Source organism: Falco biarmicus, chromosome 8 (assembly GCF_023638135.1).
Source record: "Falco biarmicus isolate bFalBia1 chromosome 8, bFalBia1.pri, whole genome shotgun sequence".
NCBI lineage: Eukaryota > Metazoa > Chordata > Aves > Falconiformes > Falconidae > Falco > Falco biarmicus.
Window position 1 is genome coordinate 22,615,862 of NC_079295.1, and position 24,818 is coordinate 22,640,679.

Sequence of the window (24,818 nt, forward strand, 5' to 3'; positions counted from 1 at the left end):
TTTGTTTGCATATTTTCACTCTGACACTTTGGCTGTTGCCTTTAGACTGTGCAGGCGGCACTGGATAAGGCCAGAGAAGGGCGTACCTGCATTGTCATTGCCCACCGTTTGTCCACGATCCAGAACGCTGACATCATCGCTGTGATGTCGCAAGGACTCATCATTGAAAGAGGCACTCATGATCAACTGATGGCCATGGAAGGAGCTTATTACAAACTTGTTACTACTGGAGCCCCAATCAGCTGAATTACTGTGATTCTGAATTTGAGAGATTTCTTTTCTGTAAGCAAATACTCTGCGGTAGGTATGTGTACGCTGGTACCACATTGTGCTACAAAGTGCTCTGCAACGCTGTGAGTTCTGTGGTACCAGATGTGTACGTAGCTTCCTGCATCCAGCACACTTGCCAGGCACATGCAGGAGCCTAAGCATAGGCTGATGCACTCAGTAAGTAGCTTAGTCCACTGCTAAGGGAAAGAAAGCCTGAAAATGGGAAAGATCTTTGCTGGTGAGTTGCGGAATTGCCACCACCTGCAGTCAGACTGCACAGCCCTGTCATTCCTCAGCTAGCAATCAAGGAAGACTCTGCTCTGGTGTTCCAGAAACCACCTCTGCTCTAGGTAAGCTGTATGAACAGAAACCAATCCAAGAACGATGCTGTGTATCTCAAGGGATCAAATCTCTCCTAACATTTGGCGCGCAGAGGATTACAGCGATACCCTCCCCCCTCCCCACCAAACACACCAGCTGTGCTGTCAGGGGACACTGGGCTGCCGCTGTGCGTGGCTACAGCACCGACCCCCTGGTGCCCTGAGCCTGGCACAGCTGTGCCCCTGCAACAAAACCAGCAAGTACTTACAAAGAGGGCAGCTCCACGACATAAGGAAAGCAATCAAGCAGAGGAACAGAAGCTGGTGAGGATCATTTCCCCTATCCTCACCGCTCTGGTCAAAGCTGTCAAGTAAGTTTTGAGTAAGAATAAATGCCATAGTTAAATCAATGTAAAATCCTCCAGTTAATCATCACAGTTATTTAAATCACTTCTATTGAGAGCGTGATGGGTAATGTGTTCCCTTTTTTTCAGAAGGCAAGACAGTGAGGTTTTTTACAGAAATTATAAATATATTCAGTAACGGTGGAAAAAAATAGCCATAATTAGCTCTTTGTATTAAGTAGAGTTGATAAATACAGCAACAATTCATGCAGAAATGACAAAGGGCAGTAAGTATCTCTTTCTGGCAGAAGTTTGCACCTGCTGTAATGGTTTATTATAAGGTCTAACTGCATGTTTATCCGAAATATGTTATTGGCTACTGTCTGCAGGACAACAGGACTCTCCTTTAGTGAGGGATCTTGGAGATAAAGCAGACAGAGAGTCTAAATCACAAATTTAAATCTTCATTTTGAATAATAGAGCATTAACTGGAAAAGTCATTCTCCTTGTCCTAAAATCAGCAGCTGGGAGTGGGGGTTCACCCATTTTACAACAGATCACACCACAAGGGAGTTTCTTGTAAAATTACACAAATTACACAACAGTACCAACCGCTGAAACTTGAATAGAGCTGTAAGGGTGAAAATTTGATTAGGCTACATCCCTTAATTCCAGGCAGAAAAAAAACCCAATTTCAACTTTTGTACAACTCCATTAATAAATCACTTCAACAGACCCTACTGCAATCACACAACTGACACTGAAATGATATTTTCCCAAGAAATTCTGTATTTTAATCCTTAACTGAAAATGAAGAAGGAAGCTGCATTATTTGCCTTCTGTTTTAATCTTTTTAGACTTTTTATGTTTCAGGGCAATAATTAATTGGGATGTCTCAGGACTGAAACTATTGACAAGAGTGACTATCAATATTCAATTTATATCAGTAAAATGACAACTCGAGAGCAACTTTAACACAGGAAAAATCCTTGTCATAGCTGTCTTTGTTCTTCATTATTTACTTCTAGACCCGTTAGCTTAGCAATTTTGCTTAAGGGTGCACAACTACAGAAGAGACTGGTTTCAGGCCAGCTGCTGCAGGGAAAAACGTTCAGAGAACCATTAAAGAAGATATCAGGAGATGCATAAAGCAGAATATTCCTCAGACTGTTAAAACCAGATGATTCATTTTCTGAAGTCAAGGTAGTCTTAGCAGGCTCTTAAGTAAGGATGCCTGTTTTCGATTTGCTTCGGTAATTTGTATCATATTCATCCCTAAGGGCCAACTCAATCTATTCACCTTGTTTTCGCAATTAAATAAGATTATTTCCATTTCAGTTATCCTACAACTAACTAGAAGTCTTGAAGCTACATCATGTTTACATCTTCTAACCCTTATTGCTATCAGATGGTACATACACAGCCCTCATTACCCACATTATAGCCTATGCTGCTTGTATACCAAGTAGTATGAGATGGTATCAGCAAAATATTGCTTAAGTATTGCTTAAAGATAGTCCTAAAAGCACTATGCAACAGTAGGTGCTAAATAGTGAATAAGATGGGAAAGTACCTGCCTTTGCCTATTCAGAGCATCCACTTTATATAGCAAACATGTATTTAATATTAGTTATTTGTGTGCTTAGGTAGATGAAGCTGACAATAATATAAACTTCCAATGACTTAATCTGCAATGACAGTTTCATGATTTACACAACTAACAACAGTGATTCAGGCTTGTGACTCTTGACCTGAGAAAATCAGACTAATTTACCTTTGCAATGCAGGAGCATGAACAACACTCTTGAGGTGATATGCTGAAATAATTTCATTATTGACAACTTTCCTCATCTGCTGCTCTGTGTAGGTGTACAGAACCCAAAGATTTGTTACACCATATTTATGCTTTTTCAATATCAAAGGTGTGATCTGTAACATTCATGACTTATGTAATCACTTTTCAAAAGTAAAAATGACAAAACCCACACAGCAATGCAAAAATATATTCCACAGAGTCTAATTGAAATAAACTTTTATTTTTTTCTTATCTGGCTTAATCAGAAGCTGTTTTGCTCAGGAAGCTCAATAAGTTAAATCTAAAGCCTTGCTTATAACTACGCTGGCCTTTTTCACAGTGCCTGGGTGCTGCTGTACAGCTGCAGGTGGTGCGATACTGTCACACCATTATCTAGCAGTTTAACACACAATACCTCTCGCTATAAAAATTGAGTATCGAGTATCACAATGTCCAACCGAGGCATGAAGCACCACCTAGCTGGAGATGGACAGGACTAAAAGACCACCAAGTAGCTAAATAAAACTAGCTGATTATACTTTAAAACTGTTATGACCCAGAATATTGGGTCATTTCTAACCATACAGCACTATGATTGCAATATTTCTAAGAACAAAATCAGCAATTAATATTTGTGAGCTGCCAACATCACCGATTTTGGATGTACTGGTTACTTACCAGGAGCACATCAAAGGTGCAGTGGCATCCCCCTTGGTTCAAATGAGCTAGCAAAAGTGCTTTTGCAGAGGGTTCTTGAACGGTTCGTATCCATCCCCACACTGCTAACCATTTGGAAACTTTATCTAATTAAGTTTCTTTTCAGTTGTCCTCATTAACGAGTGGACACAGTATGGAACCAAGGCAACTACAGTCAGAGGCATAGCTGCACTCTTACAAAAAGAGAGAATGTAGAATAAATACTCAGTATGAGTAGGTATCTTAATGAAATTATACAGCTGCAGCGTAGCTAAAGAAGCAGCTATACACAATATACGGAAACTTCTCTTACAGCTATTTTTACCTTTGCAGCTTGTGGTGAACATTTCAGAATTAATTCCGAGACCTAAGCCAAAGAGTGCCCCTAAATTCCTCACCAGTCCAGCAAACGGAGTTGTGTCAATGTTTATCCAGTCGGGGTTGGCACACCACTTCTTGGCCTTCGGCACAGACCATAGCAAGTCAATATCAAGAAGCTTGAGGACTAGATAAAAGCCAAGGGCAAAGATGAAAAGAAACAAGTTTGTCTTGATGTACATTCTCAAGCTTGCTGTCTGAATGGCAGGGGTATGCTCAAATGCTTCTGCCACAAGGATGCCTGTGGATTAGAAACTCAGCGTTACAGGGAACACCACGCTCATACTTTGAAGAAGCACTTTTTACAGTGTCCCTGCAGAATTTCATATTTGAAGACAGAGGAATATATCTATGTATTTTTATTATATATGTACATATACACATACACACATACAATTTACCACTTCTGTTGTAGATTACAAAACCTTTTCTCCCACTTCAAACTGCTAATTTGGAAAAAAAAGGAAACTGAATACCAAGCGCTCATGTTTCTGATATGAGGCATACCTTAGGCCTGACTGCATCTCTCTGATAACAACCTGTCAAATACAGATGTAAACTAGAACATTCCTTTTCCAAGAGACCCTCACGCAAAGGCTGCCCCAGCAATGCCAACTTCAATACCAGTTCCCACACAGGCTTGTAAGTGTTGAAGGAAAAGACACAGAACACACTTATCTTCTTTCTTACTCATTTTATCCTGGCTGTGGAAAGGGAGAGCCGGACAGTAAGCTGTTAGCGAGCTGCCCAGGCTGCTCTGCATCCATGAAAGAACTGGAGCAGGCAGCCCTGGCTCAGTGCCCTCGTCACCCTCCTTAAATCGGGTAGATACTAGAGAGATTGTTCATAGTCTGAACTCCCTAGATACAAATTTGAAACATGCTTAAGTAACTCCGAAAAATGTACTTCAGCTTCTTAAGTGACCCTGGGGAGTTTGCACAGCTAATTTGTGGTTTTGTTCTGTTTTGCCCCAGGTCTCTGGCCCCACGCTTGTCCACACTGCAGAGATGCTGGTTCGTGCCTTAACATCATCTGATGTGAACCAGATAGCTTCCTCCTGAGAGGAAAGGTCAGGGCCATACAGGACCAACTTCCTCTCCCACCCCTGCGGCCCAGGCAGCACAAATAAGGATCAGATGCAGCCAGTACAAACCAGCCAGCCTGTGGCAGTGTGGACATAATGCATAATGTGTGGACATCAATTGGCACATGGATGAGGGCTCACTCTCTGTGTGAATTACAGAGACGGCAGATACATACTACCTCACAAATTTTACCTTTAGACTATCATCAAATCCTTGATCATCCAGAGAGTGGAGAGCAACACTAGAGCTGCAAGCTGAGTAGCACTACTAAAAATGTCTTGCCTTTTCTCATACTTCACTTTTTTCAGATTTTGCATATATGTTGAAAAAGAAAGAAAAAAATAGCAGCATTACCAGCAAATACTCCAAGAAAAACTTGATGAGGGAAATGTGTTGCTATGAATACTCTCGAGATGCACACACTGATCTGGATAAGCCAAAAAATACTCCAGAGGAATGACCATGTCAGTCTAAGAGGGAAAAGGAAGATGCTTAAATATTAAGGCAAGACATTTCACCTAGTAATTTACACCAGGTCCCTTTGTGTCAGGCTTGTATTTTTACCAAGCAGAGGTTTACAAGGACAGAAGTTTAGAATTAGATGAATAAAAACTGGAAGTCAGTATTAAAACTTTAGGAGTAGTTGCTCTTGCAGTCACACCTAGAGCTGCAGGAACAGACCCCAGTAGTTTCAGGTCCAAAACACCACTGTGGTTTTAGCGATGAAAGTCATCAATGGCAAGTTAAATTAGCACTAGTACCTTGGGCATATTTCTCATCATGAAGTCATACTTAAAAGCAAAAGTTCAATTACTTGGTGACAAAATTCACATAGTATGGAAATAACCTTGTCAGGCTTGGAAAGAGCAGCCATCAAAGCAATTACGAGACTTCCCTACAGAACGGAGTAACAGAATCATAGAATGGTTTGGGTTGGAGGAGGCCTTGAAGAACACCTAGTACCACCTCCCCTGCCGTGGGCAGGGACACCTTCCAGTAGAAGGGGTTGCACAAAGCCCCACCTGACCTGTCCTTGAACCCTTCCAGGGATGGGGCATCTATAACTTCTCTGGGCAGCCTGTTCCAGCACATTGCCACCCCCACAATGAAGAATTTCTTCCCAGTATCGAATGAAAACGTACCCTCTTTCAGCTTAAATCCATTCCTCCTTGTCCTATCACTACCTGCCCTTGAAAAAAGTCCCTCTGCAGCTTTCTTGTAGGTCCCCTGGAGGTCCTGGAAGGCGGCAGTAAAGTCCCCCTGGAGCCTTCTCTTCTCCAGGCTGAGCCACCCCAACTCCCTCAGCCTGTCCTCATAGCAGAGGGGCTCTGGCCCTCTGAACACCTTACACTTAACTATGGGGTAAGAAGGCCTACCATCAAATCGGTAAATTTATGTTCTAACCAAAAGATCCAACACATAAAGACAATTAATCAAATTCAAAATTTCCAACACTGAAGATGTGACCTGACCTTTAACAGTTGGTTCCGAGATATTGTATGCAATGACTGCAATAATAACCAACCTATACAAATGGATGAATCCCCTTAATAATCTTTTTCTTCAGCTGCAGTAGATCATAATAAAAGTTTATTGTTTGGTTTTGTTTGGTTTGTGGTTTTGTTTTTTGGGGGTTTTTTTTGTTTGTTTGTTTGTTGTGGTTTTTTTTTTTTTACAAACTGGACAGAACAGACTATGACTATTTGGTTAAAATAAGTCCATTAAAACCACAGCATGTATATAAAGAAATATCTGTATAAGTTAGAACAATGTAAAAACACTGACCTGTGAAGGGCAACTGCTGATTTATCTTTCCATCTAACTGTGTAGCTAAGTGCTGCTGTGACCATTACATACCAGACACAGGAAGATCCCATGGCATGTCCAGATGGACTTCCTAGTGAAAAAAAAAAAGGAAATATTCAAGCCTAAAAATGACTGTGTCATTTGTCATATAGAAAATGTCTACTGGCACTTACTCAGGCACCTAAACATTTAGAAAGAAAATGGTTACCGAGGGCTGAAAGAATGTCAACTGCTTCTCAAAAGTTAATTTTCTCAATATGAATTTTTCAGAAAACTCAGATGGAATCCAGAATATTTGTCTGAAATCAAGTAGGTAAGGTAACAGCTTAACCATCTTATATTAGTGTCGGCTGGTACCTTGATTGGAAAGCATTGTATTTTTCTATTAATTAGATTTGGATTGTGATTGAAAAAATAGAGCATCTTGGGCTTTCTTAGGGCTGTAGCATGTCGTGTAGAAATTATATATGAGGATGAGAAGAGATAGGTTTTGAACGGGCTACCTCATAATTAAGGGAAGCAACTGAGATTTGGCTCTTTGTAGCACTCTAAAGAACTAGTATAACTTTAGATGGCCCTTCCAAATTGCTTTCTATCTGCTTGTCTAATTACCATAGTGTTAGTAACTGTGGTTGGGATCTGTGTCTCATCACTAATATTACAGTCCAGGTAATTCACACTGTAGGTAGCTTTGTAATAAATTTAGAAATATATCTTAAGTGTGATAGAAGAACTGTGTCTTTATGCTTTACTTCGATGTATTTTAGAAATTTTAAAGTGTACAATGTCCACTAGCTTGGAAACAGATTATTGGTGGAACTGGCAAGTGAAATGATGCTGCAATGTTCTGGACTAATTGCTGCACCCACTTCAGCCCGTGACAGGGAACACGGTCTCATACAGAGATCAACAGTGATTTTCTTTTTAGTCCAGGTATACTACTACTTGTGTAATTTGTTTTAATTTAACAAATCAAATTTTAATTTTACTGGAAAAAATATGAAGCTACAGAGAAGTTCCTACAATGGTGAAAATCACCCAAAAAACCAAAGAATGCTGGCATGATGCAAAGGAAATGATTCCCCAAATCACCCTGTCACTTCTTTTCCCCTGTTCACCAGGTTTACATTCAACAAACTGAAATAGGAAAGGAGAGAAAATTAGATAATTGGAATCTGTCTACACGAGTCTTTTACAGCTTGGCTTTCTGTGGAGACAAAAGAGAAGTTAAAGGGACAGGGTTATTTCACTGGCAGAAGAAATAATTTTGACTGAAGAATGTGTTATGACCCAGCACTATATCGTAGTTTGCAAAGCAAAAGAACATTTCAGTGACGTAGCAAAGGAGGAATGCCCAGGAGGACAAGCACAGGGATTTCTGGCTCCCTGCACTCATGTTCGGTATTCTGCTTGGCAATATCTTTAGTAGTCACACTACCAACTCTTGTTAATTTCGTAACAGATGCAGAGCACCTTTTGGGAGTACCTTTAAGCAATATTTTCGTACACTTCTAAACCTCACAACAGAATAACTGTCACTGATAAGGAAATCATACTGTTGTAGATCAGCACTGGGAAAGCTTCTCTTTGTTGTCGTCCAGGAAAATGTCACCTAGGAAAAATGTATCATAGTTCATCTGCGCACCACCTACTAGAAACAGCATAACCTCCACCTTAAGGTTTGTGTTCTTAAAACCTTACAACTACCAGAGAACAGATGGCTGCAGGGTTCAGTTCATTCCAGAAGAACATACCAAATTCACGTCCTAGATTGCCTGCCATGTAGTCATATAAACAGTTCCTTCAGCTTTCCCTTTTGTTGAGCTGTAGAGTTTGGGGCTCAGGCCATCCTAGCAATATCTGGATATGCCTTTCTCACAACTGTGGCTGGTTCTCTAATCTTTTCATATAAATTGCAGACTTAGAAATAGTATGAAACACCATGTAAGCTCACACAATGACTCTGTGCACCTAACAGCTGCACTGGCTGCACCTCCTCTTGTTAACGAGGAACAGGTTAGTGACAGATATTGTCAATGGTCAAGAGCAAATCTAGCGGTGGGAGAAAATGCGGTCGTTGTGAAGTGCAAGTAAGGAATCAGTATGACAGTGGTACCCACTGGACAAAAATAGGAATGACCTGTTACTTCAGGAAGAAAGTAACAGGAAGAAAGGCCTTCTGGTTCAATGAAACGCAGCGATTTTCTCCTTAGCCAGGACTTAGAATTACATGGTTCTGAATGGGCTTAGTTCTGAAGGCTCGTGAAAAGATCTGAAAGACTTTAATGCTTTTGGTTAGGTCCCAGATGAATCCACTTGAAACAGACTGCAGATCAGATACAGACCAGGCATCATGAAACTCTGCCTGATGCAAGGGCTTAAGATGCTCATTCAAAATTCCAGTGTAATATAATGCAGGATATTGTGAACAAAATACAGCTGTGCAAACCACTTAAAAGCTTGCTGTGACATTGATGAGGTGCACAGCACATTCATTTACACAGTCTTGTACAATGAATTAAACTTAACTCAGCCAGTTAGCTCCAAGCAAGTTTACCTTATTTCACATATTAGGGTTGCACAAACTCATTTAACTGCAGCAGCATTGCATTTGAGTTCCACAGAGAAGACAGTAAGATATAAAAAAGTGAAAATGTGCTGCACAGGAACTTTTTTTTTTAAGAACTTTTCCCCTCCATGCATAAATGCATTTACACTTCCCCCCCCCCCCCCCCCCCCCCCCCCCCCGCACCGCACACACATTCAGTGCCACTGTCTGGTTCTGGAAAGAGGAGTTGCATTTTCCATCTGTGATATGTTACATGATAGATTGTTGATACTATTGTTATTTACACTGAACCACCTACTAGTTTTTTGTGTTTGAATAATTCTTGCAAGAGTGTACGAGCCCTCAAACTCAACAGCCCCCTGCTCTGTTCTGGAACACTCTAAAACAACATGGAATTTCTCTCCCCAAGCTGATGTCATCATTGGCACTGCAACTGTTCCTAAAAGTGACCTCGCGAAGCAGGCAAATCACTCTTTCAGAGCCTATAACACATTCCTTTCCGATATGCTGGTTCCTTCCAGTAGGAGTAATTTTTAAAGCAAATCCCCCTCCCTTGCACTGTTTAAAGGCAATGAGGTAAACATTCTTGTCATGCAGCAATCAAATACCTATCGCATTTTATTTCTTCCTTTTTCTCTTCCTGTATTTTGGTGCTATTTTAAACATAAGCTCTGAGATCTGTATATCATACAAGGTCTTTGTAAGTCCCATCCGTCCTCCCCCCGCCAAAAGCCACTATCTCTAGTAAATGTACCAGTTTCTTACCTGGTCCGGTTTCACATGTTATAGGAAACTGTTCAAGGCATGGGCTTGACTGATTGGGATAAATCATTGTTTCTTGCACCCACCAGTATGGGCGATGGCCAAATAAAATCCTGACAAAAAAATAAAATAAAATGAAACAGAAATGCAAGAAAAAGATGTTTATGTAAGAAGGCCTCAGCAAAGCACGATAAATAATCTTACAAGGAATATGAAGAGGTATATTGCCAAAACTATAATTGTTCTACAGGTTCTTCCTGTTTTATCAAAATGTCATTTTCAACCTAACTTAAACATCTTCATTGTGAATTCCTGTTTTATAATTACAATGGAAAGTCTACTAGTACAATATTCACAGCAATTTTTCTAAACTTGAGGCACATATCATAACCATCATTAAAAATACCAAACTTTAAAGTAAATCCAGCTTCTTACCATTTAAATATGAGGTTGAACCAATCACCAATGACTGCCACCCATATCATTTTAGTACCAACCACTTGGTTGAGCTGAAACCAAAGAGGAAAATAAATTGAGAATATATTCCGGGGATCACCAACATGTGACATAAAATTAAGGAAATCCTGGTAAGCCCTGTAGTCCCTCTGCAAATGCTGAATGATAAGCACGCCATTGCTATGAAGGAGATCCATCTTAATGGATTCAACTGTACTTGAAATATAATAAAGTTCCTTTAATCTTAAGTTTCTAGTGATGGAGAATGAGAACCATGGAGAGGAACTATTAAAAAGTGAGAGAAGGTGATTGACGTTGCCTTTATATTGTATCGGCGTGGTGTACCCGGCCATTCCTGGAACACGTGGCTCCAAATCCCCAAGAAAGCACATGAGTCTGTTAGCACTGGAAAGCTTTTCTGTTTGCAAATTTTAATTGGAGGAAACTAAGTGAAGTACATGCTGAGCAACAGCAAATTGTGGGGAAGGTTTTGTAGAAACAGTGTGTGACTTATGCAATCCTTTGTATGAACAGTTGGAACATGTTTGCTTGAATTTGTTCACAGTTCATTTCTCTGCAGGATGGACATTAGAAATGTATATACTTCATTAAGTGTTGCCTGTGTAAAGCACAGAAAGAATACACAGATAATTGGTCTTTGCAGAACTGCTATTAAAGCTGTATGTTTCACCTCAAAAGAGAATTTATCTACCATGCTGCGTCTAATACTTTGCACAACACATTTTCAGTCTTGGAAAATACAACCGGCATCCATACATCAACAATGCTGTTGAGTTCTAGATTCATTTTTAAAGCAGCAATATTCTCAAAACACTGAAAAACAATTGTTTCATTCATAAAAGAGGCCACCTTAATCCAGGGCACAATGCAGATGAAGCTCAGTCTCCGAGCCATCTCATTCAGTGTCGCCATTCTCGTGTGTTGCTCACATGGTGCAAGTTCTACACACCTCTGCCAGAAGCAGCTCAAGCCCGAATGGCTGCAGCCCCTTCTTGCTGCCCTGCCTAGCAGAAATGGGACATTGCAGACCAGAGCAAGGTTGGAACACATGATTACGAACATTTCCCTCAAGTATTGCCAAGTGAAGCACTTGGGTTCTCCAGGGCAAACAGACAAGACAAAACTGAGATTCTGCCAGTTAGCAGGATTTTACGAGGTTGCATCAAATCATGTATTAGCACATCAGATTTACCAGTATTAGTACTAGTAACAGTAGCATAGGAAAAGATTATGTTTGTGAGGTGGCTACACAAAAAACTTTTTTCCACATGATAATAAATGGATACCAAAAGTCTGACGATACCATCACCTGATATCATCAGAGCGGCAAGAGGAAAACTTCAGTTCTTTATCAGGCTCTAATACTCAGACATATTCATATCTGCTATTAAAGACTGTCTATGTATCTGAAACAATTAAAATCAGAAAACAAAAGCAGGTGTATGTGTACACTGTGCACTTCCCTGCTGCTTTCTCCATAGCACTTAAAGCTGAACTGTACAAGCTGTGGAGACAAAAGATACGAACTACTTAACTGTTTTTGCTGAAGAGAGACTTCACAGCTTAACAGGGCTTTATGATGTGTGGTCAGGGAAGTCACATGGAAACATTAAGTAGATTCAACAAATAAGGCTTGACAATTAAATGGTCTCAGAAGACCTTTTTTCCTGACAGAATCTCACACTTACTTCAGCTCTCACATTGACGAAGAGTCTGTTTTTAGAAAGTTTTTAGCAGATTTAAGTCCTGTATGTTTATTGCTACCAGTTGCATTGAGCCATGTAGAAAACCTTAAAGTTAAAAAGGGGTTTAAAATTCTATGCGCTGTTTCTGGATAGCTACTACAATATTTTTTCTGTACATTGACTAAATTATTCACTTCAACTGGCATCAGCTGATTTCAAGGAAAACCCTTTCAAAATCAAAACTTCAGGATATTTCAACAATAAGTATTTCTTAGCTTTTTAGCTGCAAGTATTTGGGGAGGTTTGTTTCTTGCAAAGCCATATAGCTTATAGCTTTCCAGGGTGTCTCACAAGGGAACTGTCACATAAATGATGGAATTAATTTTCCCTTTCCCAGTTCTTTTCCAATAACTTACTTGTTTAGAAACATCTCACTCAATAACTTTTTGTAATAATTACTAGAGAAAATGTCATTTTGCTCATCTTTTTTTTTCCCCCCTCTAAAAGTATCTCTCCTTTTAAGAGAAGTAGGACTTAAAACAATCACAATAATGAAAATCACTCTTTTACACATGTCTGGGTTTAGTATGCAAAAATGTGGAAAATCTGAGCTTTTCTTCTGGTTTTCAGTCTAGTTTTATACAGAATAATTAGCTTTACATATGACTGTAAATGTCAAATCAGTTGGCGGCTGAGTAGCTGCCATCTTACTTCTAGTACTTAGTTAAAACAGCAACTGTAATGAGGTTAAGTCTAAATAACTATTGTTCTATTAGGAAAAATATTTTGTAATAAGAAAGTTTCCATCAAGATACAACTTAATGTCCTCAGGAGTCTACAGGTAATGAAACAGATCACATTCCCATCCCTCAATGCCACCAGTTACTCAACGGTATCAGAAAAACTGCCTCTCTGACACAGGATGTGCAGAACCATAGCAGTAAGTTTTTGCATATTTGCTTTATTTATAAATATAAAACCAACCACCCACATTATCCACTGGGGTGGTGCTGCATCTGCTCAGGCTGAACCCTTCAGACAGAACGACTGAGGCACACTTTGGTTCCTCAGAAACTTTAAGATAATGTCTGAAGGTATGTCTTGGCAGTGTTTCAGTACAGTAACCTCTTTTAGTACAAATGCTAAAGGTCTTCTGATACTAATTTTCACTTTAAAGATTTTGCTGCTGATCCATATGCTGCTAATGATCTTTCTTAGACAGAAAGAGAAGCACCTTAGATCTACTGAAGACAAACAGCTAATAGCAAACGTAAATAAGCTTTAATTTTCTTCTACATTCTGACTGTTTCAGAAGCTCCTACATTCACATCTTAGACATACCTGAGGAGTCATATTTATAAAAGATGTTTGAAAAATCCCCAAGAATCCCACAATCTAGAAAGCAAGAAGTAGGAAGTTTTTGGAAGAGGTAAGCAGGTTTCTGTGAGAGGTAGTTCAGGCGATGTTATCCTTGTGCCTGGAAGCACTCATGATCCCGCTTCACCCAAGAGGCAATGAGCAGCTGACATGTGAGTCATCCCTTGTCCTGCCTGTGATATTTGGCAACCTATAGAAGTGTGAGACACTAGACTCCCAGCCCTAATAACCAGCAGAGAAAAGATGGTAAAACACATCTTGAAAAACTGTATTTAATAACTTGCTTAAACTAATAAAGGAGAAATACTTCCTAAATAGGCTTTTTCCCCTCCTTTTCTATGCAAGGCACTACAAAATGCTTTTGTAATGCACTTAGTTTCAAAGTCACTTCAGATGATATATGAAATAAAACTATTTGCTGTATTGTAGTATGTAGAATTGTGAGGAAAACTCGATCTGTACAAAATGGTCAGAATGTATATGCAAGGAGGTTTTTAAATCAAAGCCATTTTGATATTATAGAATGAAGGTTTGGACCTCACATGATCAAGTGAGATCTTAGTGGAAAGCACAATCCTTAAAATGTTACCTGTTCATATAAAGAGGTTTTAATTGATTGGTATTTTCCTGATGTATTTAAATGTCCAAGATATACAAAATGAGAGACTGTTGAAAACTGCATATATTCTTGCAGGAAATGTAGAAAGAAGATTGATGGTGATGATCCACTGAAGGGAGGATAAAATGTTTAGAGGTGCTTTATACCTACATTGTAGAGTAAATATTACATAACAGGTATCAGATGTTGTTAAGCAAATATTTGCAAGGGAAGGGAAAGGCACCAAAGCAAACATTTTATAAAACACTGTTAATGGAGGACTCTGTGTGGTACATTATGCTTAGTAACTTGAACAGTAACATGAAGCGCCAAATGACATGCAGGCTACTACTAATAGGGAACAGAGGGCAAGAACTTGCTACAGAGGAAACACCACATCAGGATTTCTTCCTTTCTTTCTTCCTTCCTTTCCCCAGGCAGCCCGCCTCAGGCTTCTTCACAGTTGCACCCACCAGTAGTTTCATAAACCAGTTGCTTTCTCTGGCCTCTGACACCTTCCTCTAATCTTTCCTACTTGATACGCTGTCATTCTTCCTTGCTATAGAGCTACTATGCAAATACAGGAAACTAACAAAACTCCTGTTTGCAATGCACAGTAACTGCCTGACCTTAATACTGGTTTATATTTGTACGTGTAATACTGTAAATGATACCAACAATGCATAGAATACAAATCTGGCATGTTCATGGAAAAGTCGTATCTAAGGAATTCTAGTTGTTAGCAATATGAAGAGCTACTGTTAGTAATCACATGCAACATACAGTTCAACAGTCAAAAAAAATCCTTCCAGTTCCACAAACTACAAGCAGAAACAGAGTCTGGACCCATAAAGGCAACAGTCTCCACTGGGTTTTTTTGTTTTCTTTCCAGTAAGATCATGGCCTATTATTATTATTATTCTGTGATCCCTGACACTAGCTCTGTGCCAACCATAGCTCAGTGAGGGCAGAAACCTGTCAAGTAGCTGAGTCTGCTTCATTAGCACCTGCTCTTCCGTTTTGTGTTCCTTTAGCAGCTTTCACCTAAGCTGCAGTAGCTCTCCAACCCTGAACTATAGCTCTCAGCCCAGCTCTGGCATGGCCTGCTACAGACTTCGAGGCAGCAACAAAACAAGGCAACAGATCTTTGATGGCAACACCCTGCTCTTCAGTTTGCTCGCAGGTTAACTGCCACCCTGCTGCTATCGCCGTACATCTCAGAACCTTCAGTTTAACCAAGTGCCCTGGGGTTACAAAGACCCATGAAGAGCTGGCAAATGCAGAAAATGGGTACATGGTACAATGACATTGCCTTCAGCAAAGCTCACAGTGCCAGAAACAGGGTAAATCACTACTGAAGCTTTCTCCCATCCATGACTACCCTGTGGCTTCCTGTGGCAAACAGCAAAACCCACTTCAGAACAAGCTTCTGGGCTAGTTACAGTAAGGCTAGGTACCAATGTTTTCCATTATGGAGCCTCTTGAGTCAGATCTAATGACCTAATGGAGGATTTAAGAAGCATATGACCTGTGCTAGTTTGGGTCACGAGGCCACATTTCTGTTTGTGGTAGGTAAGAGCTGTCAGTTTGAATAGAAAACCAGTACCTGCTAAACTCACCATGTTTCATTTAAATGTGGTTGGTAACCTGATTGTGGAGAGAGTTCCCAGTGGGAAAGTAAGGTTGAGGACAAGTTATACTGTAAATTCATGACTCTAGAAAACTCTTGAGAAAAGGACTCCCAAATCAGTCAGAAAAAAAGATCAATTAAGGTACGGATTGTGCCAGGATATGTCATAGGCTATATTTAGTCCTTGGCTGGTGAAAGTCCAAAACAAAGGAATAGGACTAACAAAAATCTAGAAAAACTTGACAGAGAAAAACAGATACCAAACATTTCAGAGCTAATGCTCACTACTATGGGGTGAACCAGACTGAAAAACCCACCAAAAGACTACATATTAGACTTCAGGATTCATTTAGATTGATGAATTTGTATTTGCTGAACTACAGGGGTTGGGGAAATAGTGTCTTCAGAAAGTTATGAGGTCAAATAATAAAAGCTAGGGATACCAGTGGCCACATATACACTTTATATTGGCAGCATTCAATTGGCTAGGTTTAAGGTCTGGTTGAGAAAAAGAGAAATGGTCCTAGTTAAAAAAAAAAAAAAAAAAAAAGCCGTAACATAGGCTCCATAATGCCCAAATTTATACGTGGCTAGGTAATCATACTTGAACCAGCCCAGCTTCAGTACATGCAAGTCTGATTCAGCTAAGAAACACTGGTCTAATAATTACTTTTAGGACTAATGCTAAGAAAACTTTGAAATCTGGAGAACAGGTGTCCGAGTCAAGTGAGATAGAAATATAGTTGGATAGAAGTGCTATCCAACAGCAGTAACAGTTTATACATGAATAATGCATTATACATGAATAATGCAACTAATAGGTGGTGGTCTTGGCTCAGACTTTGCTGTGGGTCCAGTGTGTGTGAGAGAGCAATTAATGACTTCAGACAGGAATTCTCAATGCATTCCTATGTTTACATTATTCTGAGAACATTTGAATAGCACTAAAGTAAAAAAAAGTTAGGAGAAGTTCATTAGCTATGGCAACAAGATGACTAGTAAATAGCGTCCATTATAAACTGAAGGTTGGTGTACCAGGGATTACAAACTAATGTTTATTCAGAGCCAAAAGGGAATATAGTCCAACTGGAGAAAAATAAGGCGCAGTCTCCTAAAGAGAACATTCATAACCACAGAGGCTTATGACAAGTGTTTGACTGGGCACAGGCAGGGCTGCTATATTGTGGTTTTGTTCATACCAAGGACTACAATTAGCTCCTATCATAAAGATCTACCTTTAAGGTAAATGTTTATGATTTACCTATCATGAAAAATTACTACCGTTATCATGAAGGTAGGTAAATAGCTCCACGCTCACGAGAGAATTCAGGCTCGAGAAATTAAAAGGCAATTCAGGAAACTTACTCGTAAACAACTTTGTCACAAAGCTTACAACTGGGTTTCCCCATGTATGTTCCGTGAATAAACTACAGACACTGGCAAAAAGTCCCAGCTTCAGCGGCGCGTAAAGGAGCTCACTTGCTCCCAGTCCGAACCCGGTTTCCCTCAGCACAGACCAGTAAATGGCACAAACCACACCAGGCCTTTCACACCCCCCCCCCCCACGGGCAGCCCGGCCGCGGCCCCCTCAGCGGGCCCCGAGAAAACGCCTTAACCCTAACAGGGTTTCCCAGGGGAAGGAGACGGACTCACAGGTGCCTCTCCCTCGCAGCACCGGCAGCGACCGCCTCCGCAAGCCCAGGGGGACACCGCAGCGGAGCCAGCATCCGCCTCCCTCGCTCCATCATGGCGGCTCCGCCTCGCTCGGCGGGAGGGAGCCGTTACCGCAGCAACAGCACCAGCAGCTCCCAGACCGCCCTGCGGGTCTAGTCGTGGCGGGAAGGATGGCTGAGCCTATCAGCGGTGCGCTTGTTGCGAGGCGGCCGAGAGGCGGCACCCAGTTAGAAAGCAGCCGTTGGGGACGCGGGAAGACGCCGGCCGTTTGAAAGCTGGTGGGTGCGGGCGGGCTCGGTGGCGTGTCTCTCGCTCCGTCCCGCTCCCCTGGGTGAGCCTTGACTCGGCGGGGCGCCTTTTGCCCCGTCCCGCTCCCCTAGGCAGGAGTCGGCAGGTACCGTGGAGCGCCGCTTGTTTGTGGGGCCGCGGCGGCCGCCGTTAGTGCCTGGTCGGATGGAGGGGGGGGTGCCCCCCTGAGGAGAAGCCCCGCTCGGTGCGGGCCCCGCGGAGGGCAGCGGTGCGGTGGGCGGCAGCGGTGCGGTGGGCGGCAGCAGAGCGCCGTGCGGCCGGGGGCTGCCGGGATCCTGGCACCGGCTGTCGGTACCGTGGCGGCCCCGAGCACGGCGCAGCGCCGCGCCTCCCCCTGACGCTGTAGGTAACCCCTTGCTGGTGGAATAGCCAGAGAAACGTGGCTGCGCCGTTACTGCTTATTGTGGTAACGGCAGCAACAAAAGCGGCTCTGGGAAGAGGCCTTAACAGTGCGAGGGGGTAGAAAGGGCCCCGAAGGTTTTTCCTGTAATTGCGGGTTACAACCGCTACGACTGTCTTGCGTGTCTTGACGCTACGTTTATTCACTTACGTGTTTGTTGTAGCACTATGGCGAATATAAAGACAGAAGATGAAATAATCCTCTTCGAAAGAGAAATGAAGGAGTTTTGGACCAAATTAAAAAGTATTTATGACACTGAACTGATCAGTGAGACTTTAGCACTAAGAGATTCATGCAAGGAGTCCATAAAAATGCTTTCAGGTAAAAAGACTTATGTTCCTGCTACCTCTACTTTTTCCAAGTTATCCTCAAACTTTTTCAGATAACAAATAATTTTCCATTACAGAGAAATGGTCTAAGAAGCTGAAAGAAGGAGATCTGATGATTGATAAAATTCACGAGTATAGCAAAGGTACAGTATAGTTTTTAATTATTGTCTAGCATTTCTAAAAATTAACTTAATACAGCTGAATAATATGTTTATCTTCCCATTTTAAAAGGTAAGTAACATCATCAGAATGAAGTTAGAATGAATTCAAACATATTTGGTTGGTTACAGGATGTAAACTGCAACTCAAAAGCAGTTGGAAAACTTCATTGATGATGCGAAAAGATAAAGGTCTAGTAAAAGTGTTCAGTATAGTGGTTTTGGTGCTTAAGTATTTAAAACAAAGTACCAGAACTTGCTGACTGCAATAAAACTTAAATTAAGATTGCTTAGTAAAGTTAAATACTAGGTTATTTACGCCTCTTCTGTATTAGTAATAATTATAGTCAGTCTATCAGTCTAGGATTAACTTCTCTGAATTCTGTAGTTAAAATTCAGAATATCAGGTAAAAAAACTGCAGCTCTAATATCAATCAAGAGTTTCCGTTTCTTGCTTCATGTCAAATTATTTGTCCATTATTTATATAGTGCTAGCACCAGAAACAATTTGCATCTGGTTGAAGTAGGGGGGCGGGGGGGGGAAGAAAAGCTTTTTTGAATAACTTTCACTTTAAGTGTTTACTTAATGCTGTTAGTCTAGTTATGCTGACTTCTCTCTTCAGCTGATATAACATGTGTTTCACTAGTATTATTCAAGTAAGTCATCTCAACCAAATAGATTAATCATGTCCCTATTTAGTGTTTATCAACTGTATATGTTCATATTTTCTTGCCTGCTTTCAGAGATCCTCCAGCAGAGCCAGCACGTGTCAGAAAATCAAGAGCGTTTGACAGAAATAAAATCTAACCTAAATCAAGAAGAAGAGCAAAGGAAGGACTTGACTGACAGCATTCAGGAGCTTAAAGAAGAGTTGCTGAAGAAAAAGGAAAGTAAGCAAGTAAATGACAAGTAAATTTTCTTAATTACAGGAGGAATTGTTTTCTACACTTGCTTTTGATGGGCTTTTCTACTGTTCTGAAGATTTGTAATGTGCTTGTTTTACTTTGATATTTACGGCGGCTTTTAAAATTCTAGTAATATCTTCTAAAAACAAAGCCACTAAGGAGAGAGTGGAACGACTATGCAAGTTCAAAGCATTGTTTGAAGAGCGGCTTGGATTGGAGATACGCAGAATTCACAGTAAGTTTCTGTAGTTTTCATGTGCAGTAATACAAAGTGGTTAACATTGGATTGTGCAGTGAAGAACATACTAGCTTACACAACTGCAGGATTATCTTAGCTAAGGTATTACCAGTGTCTCCCAAATAGCAAAATACGGTATGTTAAAATGCATCTGTCTTTCAAAAGAGACTAGGGTTGCCTAATTTGTAAGTGTTCTAAGAATATTAATTGAAATGGCCTTTTAGTGTGATTTTAGTCATCATTGTGACTCTCCAGTAGAGGTTACTGGTGTTAATTAATTCTGTTTGTGTATGTTTTAGATGAACAATTACAGTTTATATTCAGACACATTGACCACAACGATCCTGACAAGCCATATGTATTTACACTTTCCATAAATGAACAAGGAGATTATGAAGGTATGGGAATTTTGAATCCTTAAGCAAAGGGACAGAATCTAATGCCCCTATTTGAAAGAAAGGGGAAAGAAGTAAAGTGTGGTTTGGTTTTAACCTTTATCTTCCAATTTCTGAATGAAGAATTTTGCAGTGGTAATTTTTTTTTTTAAATGAGGTTTTTCTTGTTAATTTATATGAAGATAAAACTGCGTATCATCAGTCCCCTCTGTGGAGTTGCTGTTTACTTTGTATTGAACAAAGCAGGAGAGAATATAGAGATAGGTACTTCAGTTTGTGGTTTGCTGCTGCTTCTGTTTTTGCTGGAGTGGGTGTTTCTGCTGACAGGCATATTCCAACCTGTTTGAGAAGCCTAGAGGGTAGAAGTTATGTGACATGAGGAAGATTAAAACTTGAAATCCAGCATTCCCATTCTGTAAGGGTACAGCTTTTCGTATCTGAAAGCTGTTTTTGCAGTACAGATCTTCAGTTACGAAGAACAGCAGTGGTGATTTGAGTACTGTGCTGAGTAGCTTCTAGACAGATGCTGCTGTTGCTCTGCCTTTAGGTATGGACTGAATAGATTTCTGGTTTTATTAATTCAGATCTAAACTGTACTGAAGTTAAAAGTTTATCACATGCTGGACACTACATCAGTTTTCAATCTGCCTGCCTGCAGAGCAACAGAAATCCTGTCTGCAGAGCAGTAAAAATGTTTAGGAACGTGTTTCAATTTTTGAGCAGGCTGTGGATTACTGAGAATTGCTGAGAATTCAAGCAGGAGCACAGCACTGAGTGGTAGGTCTGGAAATAAAATAAAAATAATAAAATTATGTGTTCTTTGAGGCTTTTGCTTTGCTGGAATAAAATTATTTAATAGGCTACTCAAAATACTTAAGGAAGCTGAAACGTACAAAGATAACCTACATTAGTATTTCATAAGCATGGAAAAAACCTAATGAATTTTTTTATAATAATATTTTGGAAACTTGTCTTTTTAGTGACTTCCTGTTTTCCTCCTCTGGACTGTATAGAAGAGTTCCAGCTCAAAGTCAGAGAAACTAACAATTTTTCTGCATTTGTTGCAAACATCAGAAAAGCTTTCACTGCTTTATCTTGTAAACAGTCTGTATAAAACCAGCTTATACCTCTCTTCCTAGTGTCAAGCACACTTTTTTTTTTCTTTCCTTGCTGTATTGTGAAAGTATGCATTTATCCATGTTTTACTTTAATTTCTAAATAAAGAAAAATGAAAACAGTATTTTAGTCCACTGTCATCTAAAGACATTTTGAATCATTCTTCAAACAACAGTAAAATCAACTACTTAACTGAATGTCTGCAGACATTCAGTTTTGATCTAGTAGCAATGGATTAATGTAATGATCTCTATTTAGCTATTCATCACAGGAGAAAACAACTGAAACATGCCCTCAGTAAGAAAGACAAATGCTCAGACTTACCATCATTTTCTTTTCTTGTTCATCTCAGGCATGAGTGTATGTTTTACTGCTTCTAACAAAATTACTTTGCCAAGATTGCTATGCACAGAACATAAAAATACACGACAACTGCATTGGAATTCACATTTCTAGGAATTACTTGCTAGAAAAGATGATGTGCCTGGTTGTAAATGTTCTATGGATATGCCTAAAGCAAGAAGTAAAGTTTGAAATGTTTATGGTGTGTAATTTAAACCTTTACAACTAATTTTGGAGTTTGAATAATAAACTTGCTTAATATTTGCGAAGGCAGATCAGGTGCAAATCTTACTTCCTCTAAAACAGCCAGACATTCCAAAAGCAGGTAAAAGCTAGGAAAGGGTACACAACAGATTTGTTTCTTTGATTATTCTAAAATATGAAGTTAAGCTGGCTTCTGATATCCCTAAAACAGCCTTTATCCTAGCTAAAGATCTGTCTTCAAATCTTAAAAATGTGCCTGTATCAAATGCACTTAGTGCTTATAGCATCTCTTGCACCTGTTACGTGGCAATTAGGAATTTTCTGTTTGTTATGAAGTGGCACAGTACAGCAATATTCAATTTTAAGGACAACGAGGATAATACTATGTACTGACGCAACAGATATAATTATTGGGACCCTAGTGTAATAGCATACAAATACCAACTGAAATGTCTCAAAGAGCATGTGGGAAAGCTCTTGAGCTCAAAAGCATTGTGCAGCTTTTTGGACACCATCAGCCAGAGCCCTGCAGCTGCTGGTAGTGCTCCATCTATTAGCAGGATCAGGTTTATCTTAAGGCAGATGTGGATTTCAGTGAAGGTTACTAAGGGCTTTTCTTTTTCCATAAATCAGTTTACCCAGCCCTTAGCTTTCCCTTTCAAACTGCTGACCTGTACTTAGCTACCAAAAGTCAAGCCTGAAATGCATGGGCTGTCAGCTACTGCTGACCATACAGAACCTTATCAAATTTATCTTGTAATATAATGTAAAAATCTGGAAAAGTGTTGAATTTCTTGGATATTGGAAATACGCCATGAATTTAAGGACTGCTGGGAAGACAAAACAATATTAACCATGAGTAACATATGTATTAAGTGCATTTAATCACAACTGTTGTTTGTATGCTAGCTGGAGGTCGATTTTGAAAAGGAAATTAATTACTGTAAAAGTCCTCCTGCTTAACAACAGTTTTAATACACACCTACTCAACCAAGAGAGGAAGTATTTAAGCTGAGTTTGTTGACATTTTTCATAAACCCTCTTGTATGTTGCTAGACATACTATGAAAAGCAAACAAGTATTTGCTACACTTGTGAAAATTAAGACATGGAAGTGGTGCTGTGCTTCTGTCATATTCCAATTCTGTTATATTACTGTCTTCTCTAATGCTTCAATAAACTGTGAATTTAATAAGTACCTTGAAATTGTCTAAATTAGTCCTGTCATTGTAATAGTCTAAAATCACTGTGAACTCATTTGTGAGTGGTTTCAACTTTTTAAAAGCCCTGCCGAACCTGATATAACAAATATATGCACAGATAAATCACTTGGTCCCACAGGCAGATTACAGCACATTTTTAACTGTATGAATAAAGTATACTAAACAATTATGGTAATACGCTTACCTTTTTGAAAGCAATGGATGCAATCCAATTACACCAGGCTTTACTGCTGGAATAGGATTGTAGCCTGAAGGGCTGGGGGGAACGGCTCTGACTGCCAGACAGTGAGACTCCATTCTTTCTGTCATTATCCTAATCACTCTAAAGGTTGTACACAAAGAACCCTTTTAGAATCTTGAGCTTATAAACAAGATTTTTCAGCAGAAGCAGAGGTAATGGAAGCCTGATTTCCCACAGATCTGTGGTTTTGTCCTTGAACGGTGCCATTCTCTTCACAGCGATATCCTAGCTCTTCCTTACCCCACGCCTGAGCTGTGCTAGTTCAGCCTCTTTGGCTGCTACTAAAGCTGCAGGACACCAGTTGCACTCTGCCTGCCCTTCCTCCGGTACAGAGCGTGGATCTGTGGCTCTCTCCTTTACCTGGCTGCTGCTTTTTAGTACCCTGTAAGAATAGCTTCTCCTTTTCAAATTTGGCTATCAAATTGAAAAGCTTCTCCTTTTCAAATTTGGCTATCAAATTGAAAAGCTTCTCCTTTTCAGATTTGGCCTAATGGAGCAACAGGTTTAATAGGGAAACTGACAGACTATGCTAAAAATTGTGTTAGTCATGCAAGTGCGTGGTTGTTTTTCATATGAACTTAAATGTATTTTTAAGTGCCTATGCACTGAAATGATCAATTGAAAGAAGATACAATCAATGTTAATTATTTCCTTCCTCTTCAGTCACAGCATTTTGAACAATGCTAATTGCTATTGACTCACCAGTTTTATGACTGATGGATAACTTCCTATATGGAAACATGCCCTTTGACTGACTTCACAGAACCACAGAATGGTTGGGGTTGGAAGGGACCGGGTAGGTAGCATAAAATCTGTCAAGGTGTGGAACAGGGCATAAAAACAGACCAAAAAACCAGCATAAATTAGGGAAACAGTAACCCTCCACCCACAGCAGCAGAGCTGGGACTAACGGCGTGGAGCAGGAATCCCTCCACACAACCTCCCAGCCTCTGTCCATCACAGCATGATGAGATGCTGACTCATGCAGCAATTTGCCCATCTGACACAGTTACACATTTGGATTTCTTCCACTCACCTGTACCACAGGAGACTGTGACACTGCCTTTTAGCTCTTCTAAAACTGCACAGACCTCCCATCTTCTTCTGAGAACCACTGTGTTTCTTGTACAGAGGGACCTTTGCAGACTTAAAGGCAAGTACGTCAAAGAATTCTTGCTCTTTTTCACATTATCCTGAGCCATTTTCTGTACACAGTGGCTCTTCCTTGCGCTATCTAAGTTGAGGGGTATATGTGGAATAGGAAGCAAAAGACATTAGAGATACAACTGGGCAATTTTTCACATAATTAAATTTCTTCAATAAATAAGAATTTAAATGCCATATTAAAAGCACTACAAGAATCTCTCTATATATTATCATGGAAGCATATTAACAACTACAGTAATTAGTTCTTCAAACACAGTGCAGATCCCCAGGTTTACTTCTCTTCTGGAGTCAAAACTTCAGCTGATGTGTGAAGATTCCTACATAA

At 40.1% G+C, this 24,818-nt stretch overlaps 3 protein-coding genes across 18 annotated transcripts in view; 2 read left to right on the plus strand and 1 right to left on the minus strand.

The window, feature by feature from the left end:
- ABCB11 (ATP binding cassette subfamily B member 11) overlaps positions 1-5,181 on the plus strand; it is a 68,341-nt gene extending 63,160 nt beyond the window's left edge. For 6 of the 12 annotated variants that reach the window (XM_056349581.1, XM_056349582.1, XM_056349580.1 and 3 more), the window contains one exon: positions 46-2,981. In XM_056349581.1, the coding sequence (XP_056205556.1) occupies positions 46-246 (201 nt within the window). In that variant the 3' untranslated portion in view covers positions 247-2,981. Of the gene's footprint in view, positions 1-45; positions 2,982-3,758; positions 3,893-4,777 lie in introns of those variants that run through there. The other 6 variants (XR_008823558.1, XR_008823560.1, XR_008823559.1 and 3 more) reach the window with 6 other exon arrangements.
- G6PC2 (glucose-6-phosphatase catalytic subunit 2) lies at positions 2,950-17,589 on the minus strand. 3 transcript variants are annotated; one of them, XM_056349590.1, is made up of 5 exons: positions 17,446-17,589; positions 10,029-10,138; positions 6,674-6,785; positions 5,243-5,358; positions 2,950-4,044 (listed from the first exon to the last, which is right to left on the minus strand). In XM_056349590.1, exons 1-5 carry the CDS (start codon positions 17,538-17,540, stop codon positions 3,533-3,535), a joined length of 945 nt encoding a protein of 314 aa, XP_056205565.1. In that variant the 5' UTR covers positions 17,541-17,589; the 3' UTR covers positions 2,950-3,532. The 3 variants fall into 3 exon arrangements, with proteins under 3 accessions (XP_056205565.1, XP_056205564.1, XP_056205566.1); XM_056349589.1 differs by lacking the exon at positions 17,446-17,589 and adding an exon at positions 10,461-11,177; XM_056349591.1 differs by lacking the exons at positions 5,243-5,358; positions 17,446-17,589 and adding an exon at positions 10,461-15,043 and having other exon boundaries at positions 3,888-4,044.
- A 37-nt stretch (positions 17,590-17,626) lies between these two features.
- SPC25 (SPC25 component of NDC80 kinetochore complex) lies at positions 17,627-21,441 on the plus strand. 3 transcript variants are annotated; one of them, XM_056349596.1, is made up of 7 exons: positions 17,627-17,744; positions 18,339-18,496; positions 18,582-18,647; positions 19,407-19,553; positions 19,699-19,803; positions 20,106-20,204; positions 21,182-21,441. In XM_056349596.1, exons 2-7 carry the CDS (start codon positions 18,343-18,345, stop codon positions 21,313-21,315), a joined length of 705 nt encoding a protein of 234 aa, XP_056205571.1. In that variant the 5' UTR covers positions 17,627-17,744; positions 18,339-18,342; the 3' UTR covers positions 21,316-21,441. The 3 variants fall into 3 exon arrangements, with proteins under 3 accessions (XP_056205571.1, XP_056205572.1, XP_056205570.1); XM_056349597.1 differs by having other exon boundaries at positions 17,702-17,797; XM_056349595.1 differs by having other exon boundaries at positions 17,714-17,860.
- Positions 21,442-24,818: the final 3,377 nt, after the last annotated feature.